This window comes from Leptosomus discolor, chromosome 5 (assembly GCF_034619465.1).
Source record: "Leptosomus discolor isolate bLepDis1 chromosome 5, bLepDis1.hap2, whole genome shotgun sequence".
NCBI classification, from domain to species: Eukaryota; Metazoa; Chordata; class Aves; order Leptosomiformes; family Leptosomidae; genus Leptosomus; species Leptosomus discolor.
This window is the reverse complement of record NC_141395.1, coordinates 69,326-94,630: the sequence shown is the minus strand read 5'-3', so window position 1 is coordinate 94,630 and position 25,305 is coordinate 69,326. Positions and strand designations below refer to the sequence as shown.

General features: G+C 38.9%; 1 protein-coding gene across 6 annotated transcripts; it reads left to right on the top strand.

The window, feature by feature from the left end:
* Positions 1 to 293: 293 nt before the first annotated feature.
* Positions 294 to 25,081, top strand: MARCHF7 (membrane associated ring-CH-type finger 7). 6 transcript variants are annotated; one of them, XM_086465786.1, is made up of 11 exons: positions 294 to 402; positions 5,963 to 6,119; positions 10,766 to 10,924; positions 12,977 to 13,148; positions 14,084 to 14,251; positions 16,504 to 17,617; positions 17,882 to 18,051; positions 19,302 to 19,411; positions 20,802 to 20,915; positions 22,755 to 22,803; positions 24,648 to 24,800. In XM_086465786.1, exons 2-11 carry the CDS (start codon positions 5,973 to 5,975, stop codon positions 24,671 to 24,673), a joined length of 2,229 nt encoding a protein of 742 aa, XP_086321912.1. In that variant the 5' UTR covers positions 294 to 402; positions 5,963 to 5,972; the 3' UTR covers positions 24,674 to 24,800. The 6 variants fall into 6 exon arrangements, with proteins under 6 accessions (XP_086321912.1, XP_086321914.1, XP_086321911.1 ...); XM_086465788.1 differs by lacking the exon at positions 22,755 to 22,803 and having other exon boundaries at positions 12,977 to 13,016; positions 24,648 to 25,081; XM_086465785.1 differs by lacking the exon at positions 22,755 to 22,803 and having other exon boundaries at positions 24,648 to 25,081.
* The last annotated feature ends 224 nt before the right edge of the window (positions 25,082 to 25,305 follow it).

Below are 25,305 nucleotides of genomic sequence, written 5' to 3'. Positions count from 1 at the left end.
GCCATAATTTTAATCTCGAACAGTTGAGATGAGCAGCGGCAAACGCGCTCGCGGATCTCCTCCTGGCACCGCTCGCGGCCCCGACGCACCCTCCGGCGGCGGTCGCTCCCCACTCCCGCCACCCCCAGGCCAGGCCCGGCCAGGCCAGGCCAGGCCCGGCCCGGCCCGGCCCGGCCCCAGCTCCCCCGCCACCGGGCTGCTCCCGCTGCAGTTCTCGCGACAGCCGGGCATGGGCGGGGCGCGGGTGGTGACTGACAGACCTGTGGACTCCGCGCTGTCGCCATTGTGTTGCAGGGAGAGGCGGCTGGCTTGGTGTGGCGGCTTGTGGGCCCGGCCCGACTTGGCCCCTCCGGTGGATCCGCAGTTCCTGAATGTCCGAGTCGTGAGGGCTGTGCCGTGAGAGTGAGTACAGACCGCCCGCGGTGCCGAGGAGGGGAAGATGTGCCAGTACGGCCCAGCTCGCGCCTGTGTGCGGGGCCGGGGCGGGCGCCCGCGGCTCCGCGCCAGGGCTGGGGGGAACCATTTTGTCTCCGGCCTGGCGCCTGGCTCCTCCGCCCTTCTCTCTGCGAGGCGCCTCTGACGGCCGCACGCCTCCGCGCCCGCTCTGGCGGCGGAGCTGTGTGACACCGTCTGTCCCCCCGGTCCTTTTCTTCCGCTGGGCAGCCTCTGCCCTGCGGGGTCGGGGCCGAGCGGCCGGCGCTGCCCTTCGGCCCGGCACCGGACCGGAGCGCGGGCGCGACCGTGAGCTGGTGGCCGGGGCCTGCGCCTTGCTGGCCGGGCCTCGCTTCGAGCCTGGGGCGGAGGTTGTGGCGCTCTCTTGAGCAGCTCTGCGGAGCACCCGCTGTCTGGAGCCTGCTGGCTCCCGTTAGGGGGAACAGCACGGCGCCGTGGCACCAGCTGCTGCAGCGCAGGCAAACGATCGGCCTTTGTGAGTATTCTTCTTGCTCATGGGACTCCCGAGAGGCTGCTGAAATTTTTTTTTTTTGAGTCTTCCTTATGTGAAGGTTGGGAAAATACCGCGATCAAACAATTGCACAGACTGAGAGAATTGTTCCTCAACTCGATCTTGTTTGTCAGAAAAACGTGGTTGTGAGTAGACACTGAGGAAAACATGTGATCACAAGTTGCTCGGGAGAAAGTCTTAAGAGCAGTTATGTATCAAACCATGCAAAAAGCTGTAGACATAAAAGCTCAAGTCTTAAAAGTGTCACTGCATAGTTCGAAGGTAGAAAACTTGAATTTAGGAGCTGGGAGTGAAGCGTGTGTTTCTCTCTGATTGAGGATACAAGAATACTTTAAGCTATTAGTAGAAAGCATGGAAGCTAGTAAAGGCTTCTCTTACTGGTGGACATGACTACCTCAGATCGCCCCTAATTTCTCAATAGGGGGGATCAGGGAAGAAGACAGGAGGAGTGAGGGGTTTTATTTGAACTATTTGCTGTTTGTGTTATTTTTACCTCTTGAGATTACAATGCTTTCCCACAGACCTCTTGAATCTTTTATCTCTTGTTTTCTGTATCGTGTCTATGTTAGGCCTAGTTGGTATTTTATAATGTAGTTGAAGGGATGACAGATCAAGAAGGGCAGGACATTTGAGCTGTGTACTTAAAATAAGCTGTTCTACTCCACCTCCCGTTACAAGTTGGTCATCTGTTTCCCAGGTACGACTTTAAACTTAAAGTTTGATTTCAGACCTTGGTTTCTACCAAGTCTTGAGATGTATCAGACATATCCCTTATTCCAGGAGACAGGACAGTTGTTTCCAGATTTCTCCATGAGGTTTTGATTGCTAAGTTGTGTTACATGGCATAAGCTGATGAAATATGTTGCTTTGTTGAGAAGAGTACTTTTCACCCTGCTGTTGCCTTTTGCATGTCTCAGTGTTGGATACCAGAGTAGTGTCAAAATGATGGAGATACCAGAGTAGTGTCAAAATGATGGAGAAGCCAGAGGTGTGTTTTGCGATGATGATGTGTTGAGGTTGCTCAATGAAGGACACAGCAGGTGTCACATTTGAGTACAGTGTTCCTTTCCTTTGTGGCAACAACAGGCTTTTAAATCAGTTCAGACTGCAACACAACTTAGAGGTGGGTTTTTTTGTTGTTTTTTTTTTTTTCATTTGTTCCTCAGAGAAGTCATTGAAGTATTTTTTTGCCTCGCTGCCTTTTGTGTAAATTGAGGTGACTACTTTGTCGTTATAGAACTCATTAGAGCATGTTAATTACCACTTGGGATTTGTTGAATTCCTGTGTGGGTAAACAAAATGTTCGAGGTTTTAATTTCAGTGCCTTTGTGCTCATTCAAAAAACCCTTTAATATACTGGTACTGTAAAAGGGAACCATTCTCATTCTGAAATATAAAACCATTATATTTCTCTTGCAGACAAGTATTATTGTGGCTTTAATAATATGGTGGGTTTTTTTTTATTGTGAGACCACTGTCTCGCTCTGTCCTGTGTTCTGTGATAGCTTCGCATGTTTACCTTGGCCACCTCATTGTGCTACTGTGATCAGCGTTAGCCTCATATATGTGTATTGTACGTAATCAAGCCAACTATGAAGACTGTTGCTTCTCAAGGTTCCAAGGTGCAGTGCTTAAAATAGTTTTCAAAGAACTCTGGGAAAAAAACCCACACAAACCAAGTACCAAAAAACCCTGAAGACTTCTTACTAGTGTTTAGTACCAAAGTTGAGGTGCCTAGTATCTAGTTTTATCTATCTAATACAGTGAAGTCTTGGCTCCGTTGACCTCAGTTGCAGATATACGCTTTCATGATTTCTACTAGTTGGATTTCAAGTAAATTTTATGATGGACCCAGAAACTGAAGAGCTTGTGTAGTGTTTTTTAAAAAAATTATTAATCTGAATGACATGCTTCATGTCACTGAATTTTTGTTGAAAGGCAAAGATAAAATCCAGTTTCCTCGAGCAGAACTTCTTTGCCTAGACCATAAGGCATTTTTTTTCAATACCTTTCCACCTCTGCATCAAACAAGGTAGGGTTCCTTGTGTCAAAAGCCTATTCTTGCACAACTCTCATTCATCTTCATAGATGAAGATTCTTCTCGTTTGCTGGCTGAGTCCAGGACTGCAGAAAAAATGCACAGTTGTGTTAAAGAAATTAATCATAATGTGTATGCATAAACTGACATAATACATTTTGCATTTTGTGATGTGCTGCCTTTATCTTGTTTTAATATGCTTTTTGTGTATAGTTCTTGCAAGATTTCTTTACTTAGAGAAAGAAAATATTTTATAGATAGTGTCATCCTGACGTATTCAGGTGGAAATCACAACCTGTGCTAATTTAAAAAATTAAGCTGATTGGTTACATTGTCCTCTTGGGGTTACCACTGGAGGAGAAAATTAGTCTTGTGCCTTTTTATGTGTGTTTGTAGAAGCAGTTTGCTAATCTTGGACTCCATTTCAGCTTCTAGACATAGTTGGCTCTGGTGTCCACAGTCTTCCACCCTGCCCTTTCCTATCTGAGTGCTCTTATTTTGTCTGTTCTGCGGATGGTGCATAAGCAATTTTATTAGTATTAGACGATCTCAATTTAGTCTTGAAATTCTTGTAAGTTCTTATAGTTTTGTCTCTTCCCCTTGTTCATCTGGACAGAAATTTCTGCTGGTAGGAGCTTCCATCAGTCCTTCTCGAAACTTTGTGTGTTCTACATATGTCCGTGTCTGACTTTTATCTGTTCTTTAATTCATCTGGTTCCACACATATCTGAAGCAAAGTGACCCAGAAGCAGGATGATCCATAACGAAAGTGGTAATGCTGGCACTCTTTGTGAAGTACTTAACAGTACAGAATTGGATCCATTATTCCGTGTGTCTGTACCTTATATTTTGTATCAGAGTAAAACATAGATAAACAGTGCTTTGGATGTCTGATCTCATCAAGACCTACAGCTGTCCTGTCCAGTATCCACCCTGGGCTATATTACTGTGACATTAATTTAGCTTCACAGTTTGCAACTTGCATAATGACTTTTTCACACTCAGTGGAGCTTCAGACAAGGACTAGACTTGCAGTGCACATTATGGCAGTACGCACATTATACTCTAGATCTTAAATTAACCATCATTACTGTCTTATCTAATGTTACAAATATGAAGAAATAGGAGTGTTGCATTTTATTGCACAAATGATCCCCTTGAAGTGGTGTAGCTTAGGTTATTAGATTTGTCCTTACTGAATTTCTTTTGAACTTCCACAGCTGACAGTGTTCTTCTGTGCTTTGGAACACTGCATTGAGCATTCTTACCAATACAGCTGTATTTACAACTTTGAGAATTGCGTACAATTGCTCAATATTTACTTAGGGGTTTAAATGTGATCTGGGAAATCTAACGAATTAATTATTTTAGGTTCCTAATCTAAAGTTAGGCAAGTGAGAATTTCACATTCCTGAACTGGTCTTGTTTAACTGGTGATGTCTCTGGCAAAAGCGAATGGGTTGCTAATGCCTGAAGCATGGTCTAGAAGTTGGTGTGCTTCTCCGTGATTCAGCCCAGTAGCTTTTTGTACACGAATGTAAACATTCACTTAAACTTAGTATGCTCTATGTTGTGGGGTTGTTTTTTTTTTTTCCAAATTTAAAAAGGAAAGTCCTACTTGCAAGATCAAGCATTTAGGCTACTTTATGTTGTGGCCTGTGTTGTAAAGCTAGCAACTGAACATGCACCCAGACCAGCGGTTGAAAACCCTTCCATTAAGGAAATTAACCTCAGCTGTCCAACTGTCCGGTCAATGGAGTTCTGTACAAACTAGCTTTTACCAGGTAGAATATGTAATGCTAAGATGAAAAGTCATGAGTTTGTGAACTCAACTTGAAACTGCAGCCAGTATAGGTGCAGCCACTCTTCCCAGACTGTTACTGATGAGAATGGCTCATGTGCTTTACTGATTCTTTTTTTTTCTTTTTTTTTTTTTTTCTGATACAGCTTATTCCCATTCTCAGAAGGTTAGACCAGAATTAAAAGTGGTTAAATAGATTGTACCACTTCTGCAGATGACCTGGTACCACTGGAGTTCTTGGCTATCTGTTTTAGAGTTGTTAGTCGTCATGCTAGTCTTCTGCACCACACTACTGAGAATACTGCAGTTCTCTTAAACATTTTATTTAAGAGCTGCCTTTTGTGGTCTCATTCTGTCTGTATCATCCTGAGGAGGAAGAACCTGGGAATGTTAGCAAACCAGTTAGCTATCTGTCTGGAGTTCTTGAGCAACATTAACTCAAGATGTCCTTTCAAGGACAGGAATGACTACAGGATCACTTGTCATGCAGAAGAGGCACCAGTATTTCTTTTGAAATGCTTAGAAATGCCAAAAGAGCAAATAAACACCCAAAGGTAAATTTATATATACCTGTGAGACAGCATGCGCTCTTTTGTATTCATTAATTTTCATGGGAGTTGTCTTTGGAGAAGCTAAATATTTCTTTGAGGTAGGTAGATTGCAAATGCTTTTTTTTTTTTTTCACGGGAGGGTGAATTTTCATACTTTTGACCCTGAAGAATAAGTCTGAGTGTAGTTTCTGCAAATGTTGAGATGCATTTCATTAACAAAAAAGTAATAACGTGAATTTAGGAAAACTGAAGACTCTTTCCCTGACTCCTGGCTCATTTTGTGTTAATACTAGTGCTGTGGAGTTCTATAGGGAGTCCATCTTGTAATATAATAGCAAGAATATATTTTTAATATAATAATAAGAATAGCAAAAGGGGCTGTGTTTCTAGTTTTCTAACATGGAATATGAGGAAATATAGAGAAGAGGTTACAAAAACTAGGGTAAGAACTTATTTCCCCATCTTACTGATGCACAGTCAGACCAAAACACTGTGTAAATATTTGTATGTATGAGTCATATTTATGATACACTCAGGCTGTTTTGTGCATGTTTTGCTTGTAGGCCCCTGCCGCTAAAAGAAAAAATAATCAGTGTGTCCTTAAACAGGGTACAAAGAATGGAGTCAAAACCCTCAAGAATTCCTCGAAGGATATCTGTTCAGGCCTCGAGCTCTTCTCTAGGATCTAGAACATTGACTGGGAACAGTTTAGCTGGTGCATATAGTGCAAGAGAATCTTCACGGAGATTGGAATCTGGATACCAGGTAATGTCTTTTGTCTCTTTCTGTAAAGTATAAATTAATTTAATGTCTGTTTTTCACCAAGAAAAACCCTAAAACCCAGACAAAAAGAAAAGGGGGGAGGGGGGATATATAAGGAAAAGTCCCATCCAGGGCTTTGCATTTGTGAACAAAAACCTAGATAAGCTCTAAAATTCAAGGGTCTAATAACCAGACCAATGACAGTGTTCTGCAGTCTGAACTGGTAATTCTGGGTTTGCCATCTTTAGCTGCTTTTGTTTGTAGCTGCACCTTTAAAAATCAGCGATTCAGTGAGTGAAAGGCATCCTGATACTAGGAGTCTGTTTTGGTGCTAGTCATTGCAGTCTTAAACCTGGGTAAATGGGGTTTTCTGTTGAGGGGAGGTGAGGATTTTGTTTGAATTTTGATGTGTGTAGGGTGTCACACTTCATGTGCAGATGCAGCAAGAAGTGCAGGAATATGTTGTGGTTCTAAGCACTGACAGTAGGCTGTACCACTCTGCAGCACCCACTGGCTGTGCTTGTGTCGGTATGTTCATACAGCTGGGCTGTGTGTGCAACGGACAGGACTGGGGTAAAGGCATTTGCTGTCTCACGTGCAACGTTTTGCACTAACCAAATTGCTTTTGGGGGGCGGGGAGCCATGTTCGAGAATAAGAAGTGACACTCTGCAGGTCCTTCCACTTTGAAAGAGTATTATGGGAAGTGGAGATTAAACTCCTTCAGAAATTATTTTGGGTACTTGGAAACAACAGATGACTGTTTGGCTCAGTTCTCTTACATTTTGTTTCTGCTCCTGTCAGCAGTTCTCACTCAATTTTGGGCCCAAAAATGTAAGCCCATCTTGGTCTTTGAAATTGCAGTAACTTAACTCTGTTGTTAAATGTTTATATTTTTTGATAAAATGGTTATGAGCTTGGTCCCTGCTGACAAACTGTCTTGGACATTGTATTATATAATGCCTCTTCCAGAAACAGCTTTACAATTAATAGAGCCTTAATTATTTTTAGCATAGTTATGTGCATATGTGTTTGTTTTGCCATATTTAGCATGCACGTGTTCATTAGTGTATAGGCTATAGGGAGTGTCTAAGGGTAGTCCTCAGTCATTTCTGCTTTTTGGATTCCTACACATTTTTCACTGGCTGGCTGCTCAGCAAAACTGAATCAGATAGTCTTACTCTCTCGTAGGGATTTATGGAACCACACAGTCTACCTATTACCCTGAAAGCTGTTGATCAGAAGATGAGTCTTGAGCTGAAGTGGTGCTGTGAAGTTAGATGTGTTACCGCTGTTACGAAATCATACCATAACAGAGTCATGTACATTATTTAATGTGTTACATGAACTGCAGTGTGTTCGTGACACTGCGTGTTACCATTTGACTATTTCCTGTTGAGCAAAGTGCTTCTAATCTGAGGAATGATCTTTATAATACTTGCCAGTTAAAGGGGACAATAATTGTGTAGATTATGTTGTATCCATTTCTTTCCACCCCAATTCATAGAAGGTAGTCTGAGAGCATGTTCCACAAGACTAATGCTTAGTGATAAAAGCATAGGGAAGCTCCCTCTTTTGACACCTTTGGTACTTAAAAGAGCTGGTAGGAGCAAATTCCATTATTACTTGCAGGTTAAGATTACAAGTGGCTGAGGCAAGAATAAACAAATAGTCTAAATAAGATTAAGTCCAGTCAGATAGGAATGGAATGGGCAGGACTTTTCGCTTTGTTAATCCATTCAGAAGCCTACCTTAAGAGCTGCTTCAGTTCCAAATAATTTAAAAGATTTGCCATTTAGAGAAAAAAATGTATGAATATACATCAGTAGTGCTTTGGGTATATAGAGGAAAGAGAACTTGGAGACTTTGCTTTTTAATATAAAATCACTTCTACAGCTAGAGACCATACTTGGTTATAGCTTAACTCAAAAACTTTTGGAGGCAGAGCAGTCAAACGGTTTGGTTTTGACGAGGGCTAAAAAAAAACCCAAAACCAAACAAACAACAAAAAACCCCACCAAAACACAAAAACCAAAACAAAAGAAGGTTTTCTGTCAGGTGGGTTTGTTCTCCCTTCTTTTTTTTTTTTTTTTTCATATAGGTATGAATTCTTATATGTCACGCACTTTAGATATCAGTCTGGGTAGTAGCCTCTGCTCATCGGAGGAGGTATAACAAGCAGGTTAATTGTAAACTAATATGATGCATGTGACACGGTGTTGTTTCTAGGTGACTTATAATACAAAAAAATCAAATTAGTGTAATGGTATGAGGAAAAAAAAACTCCGATGCTTTCTGACGCAACATTGTTAACCTTTTCATGAGAAATGAAATGGAAGTTTCTGGGGTTTTTTTGGGTTTGTGTTTTGTTTTGTTTTTAATGGAGTGTAATGTATAAAATAGTTTTGAATGTTTGCCTGATCATGTTTTTCTGCTACTGTAAATAGACACCAAAAGTAGAATGCCTTGTGTAGTGCTTTAATTGTTAAGTTCTGGCAAGGGATGTTAAATAGTCTTAAGCTGAACTGAAGGAAGAAAGCAAACTGAGATTTCAGTTTGGTTTAGTTTAGTTTCAGATATTGCAATTAGGTTGAGCTTTCCTGACATCATGCCTGATGATATACTTTCTCTTAAAGCTGCTTTTTGGATATCAAATATGTTGCTTTTTTTCTTTGTTTGGGTCTTGGGCCATCTTTCAAAGAAACGAGCACAGTGCAGAGATACCACAGCTACCAAAAGCTGTGTTTGCATTAGAATGGTAGATGGTGTAGTTCCATGAACAGGCTTTCAGTGCTGTGCTAGTGTGAGGGAGGTGTTCTTGGATCAAGGTCTCTACTGTGGTGATCCAGACACTTAAAATAAGTTTAAACTCTCAGATCTTCAGAATCTTCACAGCTGGTGAAAAAGGCAAGGCAAGTATTTCAAGATCAGTTAGGTCTTCAGGTATGGCTCATATTAAGAACATTTTAATAGAGCTTTACTTTAAGATGAAAGTTGTATAGTCCTGTGCCCATGGGCAGATTATCCGTATGTGAAATAATTTAGAAACCTGATGAATCCTACTGAGACTTTGAAATACGGGAAAACTTACTGGCTGATACTTGATTTTCAGGTTAAATTTTGCTTGTGAGAAAGATAGGCATGAATATTTCTTCACCTTTTTAAATCTCAATACTAAAACGTTTAAGAAATAGTGACAGAAGCTACTGTAGTTGTAGTATTAACAGTTCGTAGAAAGAGGATTGACAAGTAATCACAAACTCTGCATAGCTGTAATAAAATGGGTTGGACTTCTGGTATTTCTATTAATTTTTACTAATTTCAACGATTATTCTCTGGAGCAAATTAAATTGCAATGTCTTTCCTTATTTATCATCTATTCACTGAAATTCAGTGGAAGTAGTAGTGTAGAACCTCATATCTTCTGTTCTCTTAAAGGTAGACAGATTTGTATGTTAAACAGTTCTCAGTTTCATTATTAGAAACTTGCCTGTATAGCCAAGATAAACATTAGTGCTCCTGAGTACCTTGGAAGAGAAACCACAAAAAGAACAGTTACAGTTATTGCCCTGCAGACATCAGACTTCAAACAATTTGAGCACTTCGTTCTGAGGTAATGCAGCAAACAATGTTTATTTGCAAGACACTTTTACCAAACAGTCTTAGTTTGTTAAGCATATCAAACTCTGGATTCCATATCTTTGCACTGTATCTAAAATCAGCTACTAAAGCTATTTACCTTATTTCTTAAGCCCAAAGTGGTTTTGTACCCAATGCTGTTTGCTGTTTCATGGTGGTCTTCAATGTTAGTAATTTGTAAGAAACTGAGACACGCAAAAGTTTCAATTTTGTAATGAAAAATAGAAATGTATTTTCGGTGGTTGCATGAAATGTAATTGGAATTAATAATAACTAATTTGCAAGTCTTCTCTACTCATAGCACAATGATGGATTATTAAAATAGACTGTAGAGAAATAAAAAACATAAACAGTGGTAAAAGGGAAGCGTTAAAGACTTGGAGAAGATACCGTCTAATTTGCAGTAGCGTGTTTTGGGTTTTTTTTGTGGAGTGATAACTCGATGACATAGTTTATATTTGTTGCCCCATCTATTTTACTAGGACAGATCATGCTCCTTATGTAAAAAATAATTATTTGTAGGCCCAAACTATGATTTTTTCTTCTCCCTCTCCTGCTGCCTTTGCGCTCTTTCCTGTGTTAAAACGGATGCCTTGCTTTAGTGGCCAAAAAGCCATTTTTGCTGTCATGGAGACTTTTTCTATGTGTGTGGGGTGTTTTTTTACTTAAGACTTGAAAGGGAGAGTCCTTAATTAATTGGGGTAATGTCTCAAAAGCCTTACACTTCAGCTCCTTATTGTCCCCAGTAAAATGAGAGGACAGGTAAAGGAGCTGATAATTGCTAGAAAGTAATAATAATAATTAAAAAAAATTTAAAAAAGGAGCTTTCCTTTTACCTCCGGTTCTCTCCTAAGCCTGTTTCGTTTCTTCGTGGATATCCCTTGAGGTTTCTCAAAGGTTTCCAGATGTCTTAGTACCTCCACTTCCTTGTATTCGTATTTTCAGTATTCAGATCAGATATTGAGTTAACGTTGAGTTACAAGGTGCGTATGATAAGCATGTTGTTCTTCAGGAATGCAGTGTATTGAACAGTTCCAGTAGAGACTGGGGAATTGGAGAAAGAGACACCCGTGAAACTCCTTGGAAGCTTACAACATCCTCTCCAGCTCGCTACTCAGGGACACTTGATCATCCACATTCTGGAAGATTTTTGGGAAGCAGAAGCAGATTGGTGAGAACTGTTAATGTGTCATACTTTAAAGAAATAAAAAAATAAAAAAATCAGGGTTTTACCTTAGCCTTCCCAATCTGAAGAGCTGCTAGTAGGGATTCACTGTAATGTTTCTAGATAAGTAGATCTTACTAAGTCAAGATGGAGGGAAAGCAAGAAGACAGTGGTGTTAAGAAATTATCCAGAGGATGAAAATAATTATCTTAGTTTTACTAATAGTTCAGACATAAATTTGAAGTGAGAGTGGCTCTGCAAGTATCCATTTAAAAAGATAGAAGGAGAAGGTGATTAGAATCATGTTATAGTCCTATAGATGGCAAAATTAATATTGTTTCTACTTAGTTTGTTTCGTCAGGTCTTTCTAGGGGGTTGTGTTTTTCAGATGCTGAGTTAACACAAAGCTTGTGTTTTTAGAGACCTGCTTTAGTTGTGGAGGAGCAGTTTATAGTTTGACTGTGCTTACTTACATGCTGCTTACAGCATACTGTGAAAGAAAATGGAGGCTGAACTGTCACCTGGCTGAGATCCAAGGCTCAGGCCTTAACAGCTTGTCTTAACTGGGCTCCAGAATGTGCCTTCATAACTCCAAAAATAGTTTGCTTTTTTGACGTGCTTATACACTGTAGAGTGACAATAAAACACTTTCAATTGCAGTAGAAATATTAACACGGGAAAAGCAGAAAACTGTGAAGGTGTTTGGCAGGAAGATAGTGAATAATTGAAAATTCCTTTCACTTTCAAACTGGGAGTTTGAAGTTTCAACTTAGTACTTGAGAGTGCTAACCTTAAATAGGTGTTTGTTTTCTTAAAGGTGAAGACACTTTGAGATACTTGGGGGGGAGGGAGAAACTAGTGTGGAGATGCTGGCCTTCAGGGGAAGTCATGGTAGGTGTCTCTACGTACAATTGAAATGGAATGGAGTCCATGGTTGTAAGCGGCCTACATATCTAGTTGGTGCTGTAGAGTTTTCAGAATGATGCTTTTTTCCCATTAAGTTTAATTTTTCTCTTAAATTAAGTTCTAATGCAAGTGAACATTGCAGAAGACACTGAAACTTCCACTTATCAAATAGCAAATGATTAAATGATGTTATGTGTTAAACAGATGAATCTGAGGGAAATTAATCTGGCTTTGTACTTGGTTTGTGATGTTAGTTTCTTTGTTTCCCCATCTGTCTTTTATGATGGGATAAGAGAAATACTTAGATACTTCTTAGTTGTAAAGAGTAAAAAGTAGTGGCATAAACTTAGTAAAAAACCAACAAAATAAAAATAAAATGCAACTATAACATATGCTCTAATTTGGTTGATCCTTAAAGAATCTTGGTTGTAGATACTTTCTGTTCATTGAGCTACAGTTTTTGTATCAAAAAAATCAAGTCATAACATTTGAAATAGAAGATGAATGACTTGGCTGCAAGTAACCAGACTTTATAGGCTATTCCAATTTTTTTTTTTTTTTGTACTAGTTTCTGAAAGCTTTTATTTCAGTGCTGTACACTTCAGAAACTGTTTTGTACCCATTCTTTATTCTGAACTGTTTCAGTTGCACTTGAGCTTAATGTAATCAAAATTTGTCTGGTCTAAACCGCTTGCTAGCTGGCTCCTTAGCTAAGTGTATTTTCGGTTGGTAAGATGAGCTGGATTAGTTAAACTAATACATAAAATTGTGAAACTGGTAAGTTTTGGCCATTTCTGGATAGCAAAATTACGTTTCTTTGGAGATCTGTAAAGATATATTTGATCATGTTTATTGTATCTTACAAGTCAAGAATATCCTTTTTCTCTCTAAGTCACATTATCTATAAAGGAAAAATAATGCTGATTGTAATAGAAACTGGCTTTTGTTGGTAGGATTGTCTTGACTAAACCTGGGAGTACTGAAAAAGAGCGCAAGCATAAGTCCTATATTGTTTTTAAATAAAAAGGCTTTGCATCTTAAAGTTATTCTTTACTATTTTTGTGAGTCTTAGATTATGTACGCTTTTGTTCAGTGCAAATGTATCTGAAATACTATGTCTGTAACTTTTTTTATTTGTTAATGTTATTTCAGTCTACATCTTCTTCCTCTCATTTTGCATCTGGGTGTTATGGTGAGTCTGAGAGAACTCAGGGAGCGTATTCAAGACTGCATAGCCAGCAGCGAGATAGTGATTCAAAGAGACCTAAGCTATCTTGTACATCTACCTCTTCTGTGAGAAGTAATGGCTTGACTGCCTTTTCAGGTGAGAGGTTGATTACTAGAGCTGAGTTACATGAAAATTGTCTGAATAGTGAAATCAGGTTTTATCAAGTTTTAAAAGACTTGCTTTGAAATATTATGCTTTTATTATTCTTAAACATTAATAACCTATAGCTAACAGAACAGTATGTTTGCGGTGATAGCAGTAATCGAAGTACTGAGAATGCTGTTAACGTGGTCTTTTGAAAACCCAGTTGTACTTGCCAAATTTCAAAATTTGGATTTATATTAGCAGTAAAACAAAATCAAGGTAGATTTTTTTTTAGAGCCATTGAAGAACGTGGGTTTTGTTTTGGTTGTTTTTTTTTTTTCGGAGCAAGAGTTTTGTTCACTGCTGAAGTATGTACAGTACCCTATTTATTGGAGCTGTTCGTAAAATAAAGATCCCTTTTTTAAACTGAAGTGTTTTACTCTGCAATATGAGCAGGAACAGTATTAGGCATTGTTCTTAAAGTTGTGTCTAAGCTACATTTAAGCTTCAGCTGTCTGTCTGGAACATTAATTTTAGGAACATTTAAGAAGCATCATTAGAATGGCAGCATTTACTAAGTCTCAAGCTGCTCTTTTTGCCATCTCGTGAAGCCTGTTGAATAACTAGCTACCATTAGAAAGCAAGATGCTATTTGTCTTCCTCCGCCTGTCCTATATGAGTGTTAATGGGTCTGACTCTTCATAAAAGTATTACTTTTTTCCAGTTTAGCTTTCAGAATTAACTCACTGCAAGATGAAATAAGTGCCAGCATCAGCAGAGTACTATTTACTCCTGGCTTTATGCTGGCAGCTGGCCACTTGATCAGCTTAGTGGTATTGTTAAACTCACCCTTGAGGTGGTACAACAAGAATGCATGTGTAAGTACCAGCTTTAATGGATTTTTAAATTATTACAAAAATGGGATTTATTTACTTTTTTTTTTCTAGATTCCTCTTGGAGGTACAGTAGGATTCCTAGATCTTCATCAGTGATGCTTGGCTCTCTTGGAACTGAGCTGGTGAGAGAGCGAAGAGAGTTAGAAAGAAGAACAGATCTGTCTGTTAGTAACCTGGTGGATCACAGCTACAGAAACAGTGACATTTCATCTTCAACATGTAGGTATTGTACAACTGAAAGGTTGTATACCCGTAGGTTGCATGCATGTTAGATTTCATCCTGCAATCTTGCCTTACCAGGAGAGTATGCTCTAATGTCATCACACTTGTACGTTTCTTTAATAAGCAGACAGTTGGAGTTTACCTGGTAGAGCCTATTGGCAGAAACACATGGGTGGACAGCCTTGGTCTGTGCTGTCCGTGCTGTATTTCTAGCAGTAGTGCCACTGTTAAGTGCTGTTAAAATAACTCCCAACTGTGTTCCCTGCTGTGTAGTCAAAACCATATGGCGGATGCTTGGCATTTGTGCAGACGTTTCTTTAGTTAGAATCTGCAGATGCATAAACCTCAGCTTCAACAATAAATGGTCGTTGCAATGCAGAGCCTGTTAAAAAAGAAAAAAACTAAACACAAAAAACGCCAAACAATACCCCCCGAACACCAAAACCACAAACATGAAAGGTTTCAATCTCAGAATACATAGAGAAAGCTTCTGCCTCCTACCTTAATCTACCTATGCTTGTTAAGTAGTTAAAATATTGAAGAAGTTTCCCTTCTTATAAGGTTAGTGGGCTTCAGCTGCTTCCTCCTTCGCCCTCTTCCCCCCATGTCTCCCAAATATAGCCACTTGAGGAAGGAGACTAGCTGGTGTTAGCCTTCTCAATTGCTTCATGTAATGCTAGCTGCAATTCACTACAGTAGAATTCTTCTCAGTGTGTTGAGGTACTTAAGAGTATTTACAGAAAATATGCTTATAAGAATCATAGGATGGTTTGGGTTGGAAGGGACCTTTTAAAGGTCATCTTGTCCAACCTCCCTGCAATGAGCAGGGACATCTTTAGCTGGATCAGGTTGCTCAGGGCCCTGTCCAACCTGACCTTGAATGTTTCCAGGGATGGGGCATCTACCACCTCTCTGTGCAGCCTGTGCCAATGCCTCACCACCTTTGTCATAAAAAATTTCTTCTTCGTATCTAGTCTGAATCTACCCTCTCTTAGTTTAAAACCTTTAGCCCTTGTCCTGTCGCTACAGGCCCTGCTAAAAAGTCTGTCCCCATCTTTCTTAGATGCCCCATTATATATTGAAAGGCTGCAATAAAGGTCTCCCCGGAGCCTTCTCCAGGCTAAACAGCCCCAACTCTCTCAGTCTTTCCTCATAGAAGAGGTGTTCCGTCCCTTTGATCACTTTCATGGCCTTCCTCTGAATCTGCGTTAACAGATCCTCTTGTACTGAGGACTCCAGAGCTGAATATCTTGCTGCAGGTGGAGTCAACCAGAGCAGAGTAGAGGATCAGAATCACCTCCCTCAACCACTGGGAAGCATTGGGTGATCAAATGTACACTTAAAAAGCAGGGGAGAACACAACAATGTGGTGATAGTTATCTTATTGACTATAGGTAAGCAAGGTAATTGGGAGAGCAGATGAGATTAGTAATACAGAATGGTTAAGTCTGATCGTGCTTAAGCCAGTTGCATAGCTGAATGTGTGAACTAATTCGTTGTGACATTTCTTTGATAAAAGCAATAGCTAGATAACTCTTAGGCTGGAGGAGTGGAATTAGTATTTTTAGGGTATTCTTTTTAGTTTTGACTTCTTGATTTGAAACATTACTGTAGTAAGATACACATCTAATTTAGATACTATTCAATTTCTGTTATCCAAAAGTCAGTAATTTTATGCTACCTTTAAGTAGTGTTTGTAACTGCAGGTCTTGGATGTTCCTACGATGAGAAGAATAAGGGTAGCTTGTTGTAATGCAATATACTTGGCTTTATCCATGCATTTGTTTTGGGTGCTCTGGTGTCTACTACATTGAGGTAATCTTGATTAACCCATCTTTATCAGTCTACAGGCAGAATGGACCTTTAAGATACAAATAGTATTGTATATAGTCTGCCATTTTTTTAATGCAGATGTGGTTCTTACGTAACTTCTGACATATGGTCAAAATTTTTGTGTTCGCATGTAAGAAAGCAAGTCATACTTTGAAAATCTGAAGATTTCAGTGGTACTAGATTCCGAATGGGTTTACTAGACTGAAACCAGTCTAGGTTTCAGTTTAACTTTAGAATTCTGGTAAGTAAATTTAAACTTAATATTGCTCTGGAATCTGCCTGCCAAATTTGAAACCATTTTGAGTAAGGATCACAAAATCCTGAACTTCTGCATTTGCACTTTAGAGTTATCCATCTGGAATGTAACAATTGGAGCATATCTTGTCATAGTACTTTCCTCTACTTTTCTGCAACAGATCTTCAAGACAGGCCTGCCTCTTCATATGCAGAGGGAGCAAGACCAAAAGAGAACTCGTTAAGCACTTTGAGGCTGAATGCATCCATGAACCGCCAGTTGCCTTCTGATCATCAGCCATCTTTTTTCAACAGAGACTCGATGAGCTCTTCAGGATCTAGCTACTCTTCAAGACAAAGGAGAAATGAATTGGAATCTCCCCAGAGGAGCATACAGCCAGCATTTTCTCTTACTGCCATTAGAGATGAAACTCCTTCCTTAAGTGATTCTGAAAGGGTTTTATCTTCTCAGAGGTCCTTGAACGAGCCTGCAGCTGACAGCGAAGGGAGGCGCACAACCAGACAGCTGCTGTCTCGTTTAGCGTCTAGTATGTCATCTACATTTTTCTCTCGAAGGTCTAGCCAAGTTGACTCATTGCATACAAGATCATTAGGCTCTGAAGAGTCAACAGTGGTCCCAAGAGTTCAAGCTTCTACTCAGTTGAGCAGTAATGGAGCTGCAACTCCAGAAGTTCCGGGACTTCAGTCATCTGAAGCTTCTCAGGGATTTAGTTTTCTTAGACGAAGATGGGGTTTATCAGGAGTTTCACAAAATCATAACTCTGATTCAGATGGGGAAAGTTACAGACCAGACTCTGAAAGTAGGAGCACAGGATCCTGGTTATCATCATCTTTGAGGAATAGATGTACCCCTCTCTTTTCCAGAAGAAGAAGAGAAGGAAGAGATGAATCTGCAAGGATCTCTACCTCTGATACAACTACTAGATCACAACATGTCTTCAGAAGAAGAGAGTCAGGTGAGGAGACCTCTCTTGAAGCATCAGATAGTCCTCGGGCCTCCGTTAGCAGACCACCAACACCTGCAGTATCTGGTATTCCTACAGCTACTGCCTCCCCGCCAGATTCAGCCCACAGTAGGAGAAGTTCTGGAATTCTGCCTGGTTCTCTCTTTCGCTTTGCAGTGCCTCCAGCATTAGGAAGCAGTCTGTCTGACAATCTTATGATAACTGTAGATATTATTCCCTCTGGCTGGAATCAGTCTGATGGACAAGAAAGTGGAAAGTCTAAAATACCACCTTCTAGAGATCCAGAAAGACTCCAGAAGATTAAGGAGAGGTAAATTAGTATGTTCTTTTAAGATAATAAAATGTACTTGACTTAACATGAGAGGGTTTTCTGTAACCACGATGTTAAGAGGAAACTTTCCTTCAGAGAAGCTGGCAGCTCAGTCCTGTGTCACCTGTGTTCTCACTTTTGCCTTTAGAGAAAGTTGGTTTAACACTCGCAGGTTTGAGAACAGTTTGATGAATGGAATTGTCATTATAAAAAAGCCTTGCATTAAGTGTGTCACAGTGTTTGTTGATATTCCTTCCTATTCAGCCTGCTTTTGGAAGATTCTGAAGATGAAGAGGGTGACTTATGCAGAATCTGTCAGTTGTCCTCTGCAAGTTCTGACAACCTTTTAATAGAGCCATGCAAATGCACGGGAAGTCTGCAGTATGTTCACCAGGAGTGCATGAAAAAATGGCTGCAGTCCAAGATTAATTCAGGTAAAGCAGACTCTAGACCAAGGCAGACTTTCAGTTACATTGGGAGGCTTATCAGGAGGATTACTGTTACTAATATTAAGGTCTTTATTTGAAAAACAAGCAGTTGGGGACAAACAACAGCGTGGCACTTCCAGGCTTATTGTGTGTCTGTGCAGCTTGTCATGTAAGTAGTTCCAAGAACTGTATTTGTCATTCAGAGATTGACATTTTTGGGATTGTCTACTAAGTTATTAGACAAAATATAACATTGTGGAAGTGTAGCTTTAGAGCTACTCTGCCACTTTGGGTGAGTTTGTTCCCTTCCCTTACTCATGCATGTAGTTCCAGTTTTTAAGACTTTTGTAGCCAGGCTGACTTTTGTAGCCAGGCTGACTGTAGCAGAGTAACAGGAATTTGAAAATCAGAAAGTGTTTTTCTATTGTAACTATACTTACTTTTTTTTTTTTTAAAGATACTAACTCCTGTTCAAAGCAGTTAAAACTGCTTGTTCAAAAAAATTACTTCAAAGTGCATGTAGAATTTTTTTTTTTTTAAGAAACACCTCAGAAATTGCACACTGTACAAATGTTTTTGTAATAAATTGATTGACCAGTTTATAACTAAGTTACCTGTAATATTTCTAAGACTCAAAAATAGGTGGCTTTGTAGGAGACATAAAGATTATGGAATACTTTGTAAAAAGGAAAGCACTAGCCTCTGTTTACTCAGTATCAGAGGGCCCACATCAGACTAGCTGTGTATTAGAAGCCTTAGCCTGTAGGAGAAATAAATTTGAAGTATTTAACTACGTAAGACACAAATCCACCATAAACTTGATTTGTTCATCCTGTTTCTTACGGAGCAGCTTGTGTTAAACCTTGTACTTTAAGACAAAATGTTACTCTGGCAATAACTTTAAGCTATTCCAATCTATTTATTACTGCTTTTGTGCGTATTTGGATTACAGCGTAGAATTCAAACAGCCCAACTAGCTATTTTATGCCAGACTTTCAGTAAGAGGCGTACGGTGTCCAGAATGAACATAAGGCAAAATATGTGGAGGTGGATAGAGAATAAACGTTATATAGCACTTAAATTCTGACAGTAGCAGATAGTCGCTACGTTCATATTAGGGGCTTTCTTTTCTTCTAACCTTGCTTGGCAAAATAAAGCCAGGAATTAGTTACAGTTTGTGGTGCTTGTATAACTGTGTCCGATGTTATAGATGGTTGCAACTTGACACTGACTTTCCCCCTGCCCCTTCCCACCAGGTTCTTCTTTGGAAGCAGTAACAACTTGTGAACTGTGCAAGGAGAAGTTGCATCTGAATCTAGAAGACTTCGACGTTCATGAACTCTATAGGGCACATGCAAATGAACAAGTTAGTATATTTTGCCTAATTTGGTAAGTGTTGGTTTAGTGCTGGGAGGGCGCTCTTCTGTAGAGAAGGAAAATGCATCTCCTTTTCAGAAGGACTGTTATGCACATAAAGTAATGTCAACATGGAACATATTTTTCTAAATATTCAAATTCGGTCTTCCTGCTGTGCGTCCTATAACTGAGCTTTCAGTAAGTGTAATATATCTCGTATCCTTTTCTTAGTTGCAGATCTATCATCTAGCTTTGCGGTCCAGTGTCTCTGCCACGTAGGTGCAGTGGGATTACTAGTACAATTAGATTAAATTTCACATTGTCATGAATTGTCTTTGCTTTTAGCTGCTTTTTAAAACACTTAAGCAGTTGTTCGAAGCGTACCATTAAAAAATCTTTTTGTTTCATTAGTGTAGTAGAAACTAACAGCTTCGTGCTGCTCGTTCAAGTAATTTTCTAAATTAAAAATAATTAAAGGCTCTTTAGTATTACTGTCATTATATGATATACATTATCTTGGAACTACTGGACTGTGTAGTATTTAAAGAGTAATAAATAACAAAAAGCTTGTGTTCTTGTAATGAACTTTGTCTAGGGGATTTTCCTTATTCTCTGGGTTGTATTCTGTGAATATTGAAAGATTAATGAAATTTGCCTACCTCAGGAGTTGAAAGAAAATACAAAGTGACACCAGTTTTGGGGCCAAACATCAACCTCTAGTTTTCTCAGTATTTAGAGTAAGTTCTTTCCTAGTACTGTAGTTCCTGTCACGTGGGTCAGACTCTGAAAAGTCTTTATCAAGAGTGACATCATCTTACATTATAGCACTGCTTGCTGATTGTTGGTTATTCTCACTGTACTTAGGTAGAAATAAGAGCTTTAAAACTTCTTCCTAAAGAACTGACTCTAAATAACTGGTTCAGCAGTAGCATTTTGAAAGTTTTTCTTTATCTTAGCAGGGAAAATAATGTCTCAGAATATTTATAACATCATAAAGTTCTTACAATATTTCCCTTTGTTTTCTGTAGCCTTGGGACCACTGAAAAGAAACCAGCAAAGTTTGTTTTTATTTTCCCCAGTGGTATAATAAGAGACTCTGATTCACAGATTTCTTCCCATGAACTAATCATGCTGACTGAGATTTTATTTGTAGAACTCTTTCTATTTATCTTCAAGGATAACATTTAGCTCTGGAGTGGGTGGGAAGAACCGGAATTATAAATAGCTTTTCAGTAATTAAAATTTTTTTAGTATTAAATTTCTGTAGTTCCTTGTGGAACAACTAGAGACCAAATATATATATAATATTTCCACTAAAATTTAATTCTTGTTCTACTTCTTGAACCGTATATGCAGACATATCACTGACATTCTGAACGTTTCTTTTGATCTCCTTTAAGGCAGACTATGAATTTATCAGCTCTGGTCTCTACCTTGTAGTGTTGTTACACTTATGCGAGCAGCGCTTTTCTGATATGCTAGGAACTGCAAGCGAGGCCAGCACACGTGTCAGAGTAAGTATGCAGTGACTTTGCGGCAGGTATTGCTTCTACAGAGAACTTGGAACTAGATTGCTACCTTGAGTGACCTAGGAGCTAGATAACCAAGAAGCATGCTTATTTAACACATGTAGGTCTACAATGGTCTGGGTTTGTCAGTGCAGTAACACCATGTTTTATTTGAAACTGAAGGTACTACTTTATTGCAGTTACTGTGTTGCAAAATCATTTTTTCAAGGTTGTTGGTAATTCATTGCTTTGCATGTATGTTGTCATGATTGTTGTGAATTTATGCAAAACTGGAAGGTTAATCTCCCTCTGTACAAAACGTGCACTTAAGAGTGTTGGACTACCTTACTCGATTAATTTTTCTCATTATGCCAGTCTACATTGCACAGGTCTAGACCTTGCAGTGCTTGTCTGCTGGATTGCGCCTAAATATGTACTTGGAAATTGCATTCTGATACTGACTAGCGATAGTATGATTTTCTGACATTAGTCAAAACTCCTGTTAGTGGTATTTGACTGGATTCTTGTTGCTTAAATGGCTTGGCTTAGGAAGGCAGTAAGTACACATTTTACCAGCAAGAGATCAGCATACAAAGTTATTTCTGCATAGAATTCCTTCAGAAATCTTGTATTCTACGTGTTTACTTGATACTAGATTATGAATCAGTGCTCTTCGTCAACTGAGCTCCTGAAAAGCTGATTTGTTTTTTTTAATTACATACAAGAATTGACAATATTAAGCTTATCCAATGCTTATTGGAATGATTGTTAGCAGGTACTGTGCCTTCAGGGTAGAGGCAGAACAGTGCTTTAATGTCTTACTGTGTTAGAACAGTGGTCCTCTTTGCTGTACACATCTAATGGAGTGCTTGTATTCCATGATCCACAAACAAAATGTCCAGTTTTTCTCTGCTACAGGTGTAAAGACATAAAAGACATAATCTAATAGTAGCCAGCATCCAGTACAGGTTATTAGCTTGAATGTTTTGCAGAAATAAGACATTTTTACTGTTTTTTCGTTAAAGTCAGCAGTACACAGTTGTGTGACAATGCATTTTAAACCAGCGAGAGCACAGATGCGTGTTTGATACAAGCATGCAACTGAGCTATGGAAACTGTAGCATTGCATTCTTGTTTTGTTTTATTTGCTGTGTCTCAACATCTGGGCTGTCACTGAAACAGCGATGTAGATTGTCACTGACAAAAAAGCACTTGGCTGAGACTTTCAAAGTTGCCTAAGGAACTTGTATTCCTAGGGATTTTGGCTTTGGGCTTTGATACCGTGTACTTCTAACATTAAACTGCCATTATTGCCTAATTGTAATCCTGCTCTTAAACTTTTTGTTTACAGTTAAAGTCTTAAGTGTATTTATGCATTTTTCATGAACTTCATTCAGTCAGAGAGCTCTCTTTTGCCTTATTAATAGTGAAGTAAATGAAATGGATCCACTAATGCAGTCCTTACAGATTGTTTTTCTGCATTACAATTTCTAGGATTTCATAAAACTGGCACTTGTTTATGTGTGCTACTTTCAAAATTGATGTTTTGCAGACTGTAGGACATGAAGATGGTGCCACTAACTGCTACCAGAAACATTGGACATAAAGTGGAAGCTGAAATAACTGTGCAGTAGCAATTTCTAGTCTAATGTGTGGGGATTTATATTAAATTTTGCACTGATTTTTTCTTAAGTTGGGCAAATGGGTTAGGATAATCAACACCTGGGATAAAGTTTTGGGATGTAAAAAGTGAAGAAAAAGTGAAGAAAACTTTGCTAACTTGTTGCAAATTTCTGCAGATAACTTTGCAACTTTTAAACTACTTTCTCTCTGCCTTGTTTCTAGTTTATTAACCTTGCAAGAACTCTTCAGGCACATATGGAAGATATTGAAAGTAGGTGCTTCCCCTCTTCCCCTCTCCTCCCATTAGATCAACTCAAAAGTTAAATGAGTACAATCCTCCTTGCCAAGATTCATAATACCAAACTTGATTACTGAAAATTTTACTTTACCCAGCAGTGCTTTTTCCATTATCAGTAGAATTATTCCGAGAGGGAACTGGTTTTAATTCTCCATGATTAATTTCCCAACAGCATAGAGTTGTTTCGACCACAGAAGTGTTTTCTGCAAGCAATAACAATATTTCTCAACAGTTACAGTTTGGTTATTGTAATTCTAGTAGTATGTAGTGATGGAATTGGTGGTGACCTTGAGGTTGTAGCATTTCACATGAATCCTAGAAAAGAAACATTTAAAGTTGAATTTTGAATTTCACTGTATTTAAATTACCGTACTTCTCTTGACATTTCTTCTTCTCTCCTTTCTTTTTTTGCCCTCTCCTTCCCTTTTCGTTTTTTTTTCTGTCCACACACTTTTTTGGTTGTGTATATTCCTTCATCAGACCTATCCACTTCAGGAATGAAACTTAACAGTTGCCAATTTTGTAAAAAGGACTAGCCTACTTTTCACGTGATGGCTTCTTAAGTGTGCTTAAATTCAAAACTATATGCTGGCTGCTGGTAGAAGTATGCTGAATCTAGGTATTATTTCTGGGCATGATGAATAGGCAGTAGAAGGTGATCTACCTTTTTTTTTTTTTTTTTTTTTCCTAGCGTGCATGTGAATGTCTGTCAACATTCAGAGTTTGTATATGAATTTTCAGTGCATAGGACAGATTTGGAGTACGATGAGGAATTGTGTGTGTGTGTGTGTAAGTTCAAGGAACAGATGATTATTTCTGCATTCAGAGCAGACAAAGATGGACTTGAGCTCAGAATTTATTCCTAAGTTATGTGCACCCTTACTAGACTAAAAACTAATCTTAATGAGTGCCATTTTACACAGTAATTTAATCTGTATTTGATTCGGGCTTTATCTAACATACAGGTGAGGAATACTGAGTTTTAGATGTATCATTGATGCTACTGTAGTTAGATTTCTCTTCTAGGAACTGGAGAAGTCAGGAGACAGACCTTGCTTCTTTCTGTGTTCAGAGGTGGAACAGGTTACTCGAGTGTTATACTTTCTTGACTGCAGAGCTTGCTTAAGAGGACAGATTAAATTCCTGTTATGGACATGCTAACACTTTACAACCTATTGTAAATGTGTGTACTGACTTTTTTTATCATAGTTGACAAGTGTGTATTTGTCTTTCAATTCACCTTGCAACAACCAAATCCTATGCTTATGTGGGGTTTATGTTCATTTTGAATATGCTGAAAGAACAGGGGTGGAGAGAGGAGCTGCCTGCAAGTAGGCCTGCATTAAGCAACATACATACAAAAAAATTTTTAAGTCTTTCTGTTTGTTTAGACTGCTGAACCTTTCTAGGTATTTTAGTATCCAAATTGTTAACTTTGTGAGTCATTTCTTTCCGTTGTGTTGGGTGCTGCGGTCATGGATTGAATATATTCTCCTCTGACTACTGTTGGAATTAGCCACTGTAAACACTACATAAAAGTTGAATCTCTGGCGTAATTAAGTTTTCTTCCTTTTATTTTGAGGAAGAATAGCAGGAGGACACTGCATTTTGTGATGTTGAGTTCTGATTTGAAAATGCTTTGTTTTTCAGACATGAGATGCGTTTAAAAATTAAGCTATGTAAATTACACAAGGTTTGGGTGGGTATTACAATATACTATTTAATATTATAAAATTGCCTGTATTTCCACTACTTTAAGTGCTCTAATTTCACTGACCCCTGTCAAGGCTTCTGATTATACTATGTTGTTCCAACAGCTTCTGAGGATGATTCTGAAGACTGATGCTGGTAGAACTTTCATGCTGCAAGAGACATACGGAATTGCTGCAGAAATGCTGAACTGGCAAGAACAACATCAACATGCATTTGTTTTTTCCCCTCTCCTTAGTAAAAAGTGCATTGAATATTAATGTAGTTTTTGAAGCATTGTTGAATTCAAAATCAGCTGCTGCACAGTGGAACTCAGTGGACTTGAGAACTACTCAGCATGTGCGAGGATTAGATACATATAAAGTAACTTCCCTTTTTAAATGATGAGAATGATGTGCTTTGTTTTGGAAGACATCAGATTTTGAATATTTAAGGAAGCTATATCTCCCTTTATGTTTCCTTCTTGCTGTAGTCAGATTTCTGGTTTTGTCTATTGAGATTTGCTCCTCTACTGGCACTAAGTGGTTGTAGTGGATTTCAGGGTGAGGGTGGGCAGGGAGGGTGGGGGTGTCCATGAACTTAAATAAGTTTTGTTTGGGGTTTTTTTTTTTAAATGCCTCTGTTTCCGCATCATATAGTAACTGATTGCTTCCAGTGTTAGTGAATGAACAGGAGGATGAGCAAGATACTGTAGAGATTGTTTGGGTTTTGGTTTATGTGAAGATGATTATTGAACTCAAAAAGCAATAAGAACTTGCAGTGGTC

What these genes read in the sequence shown, in the direction of transcription:
- MARCHF7 (XM_086465785.1), top strand. Translation starts at nt 5,973, where the DNA reads ATGGAGTCAAAACCCTCAAGAATTCCTCGAAGGATATCTGTTCAGGCC. An exon ending in GATTGGAATCTGGATACCAG is followed by an intron (nt 6,120 to 10,765) that starts GTAATGTCTTTT and finishes GTTGTTCTTCAG; the next exon opens with GAATGCAGTGTATTGAACAG. An exon ending in TGGCTTGACTGCCTTTTCAG is followed by an intron (nt 13,149 to 14,083) that starts GTGAGAGGTTGA and finishes TTTTTTTTCTAG; the next exon opens with ATTCCTCTTGGAGGTACAGT.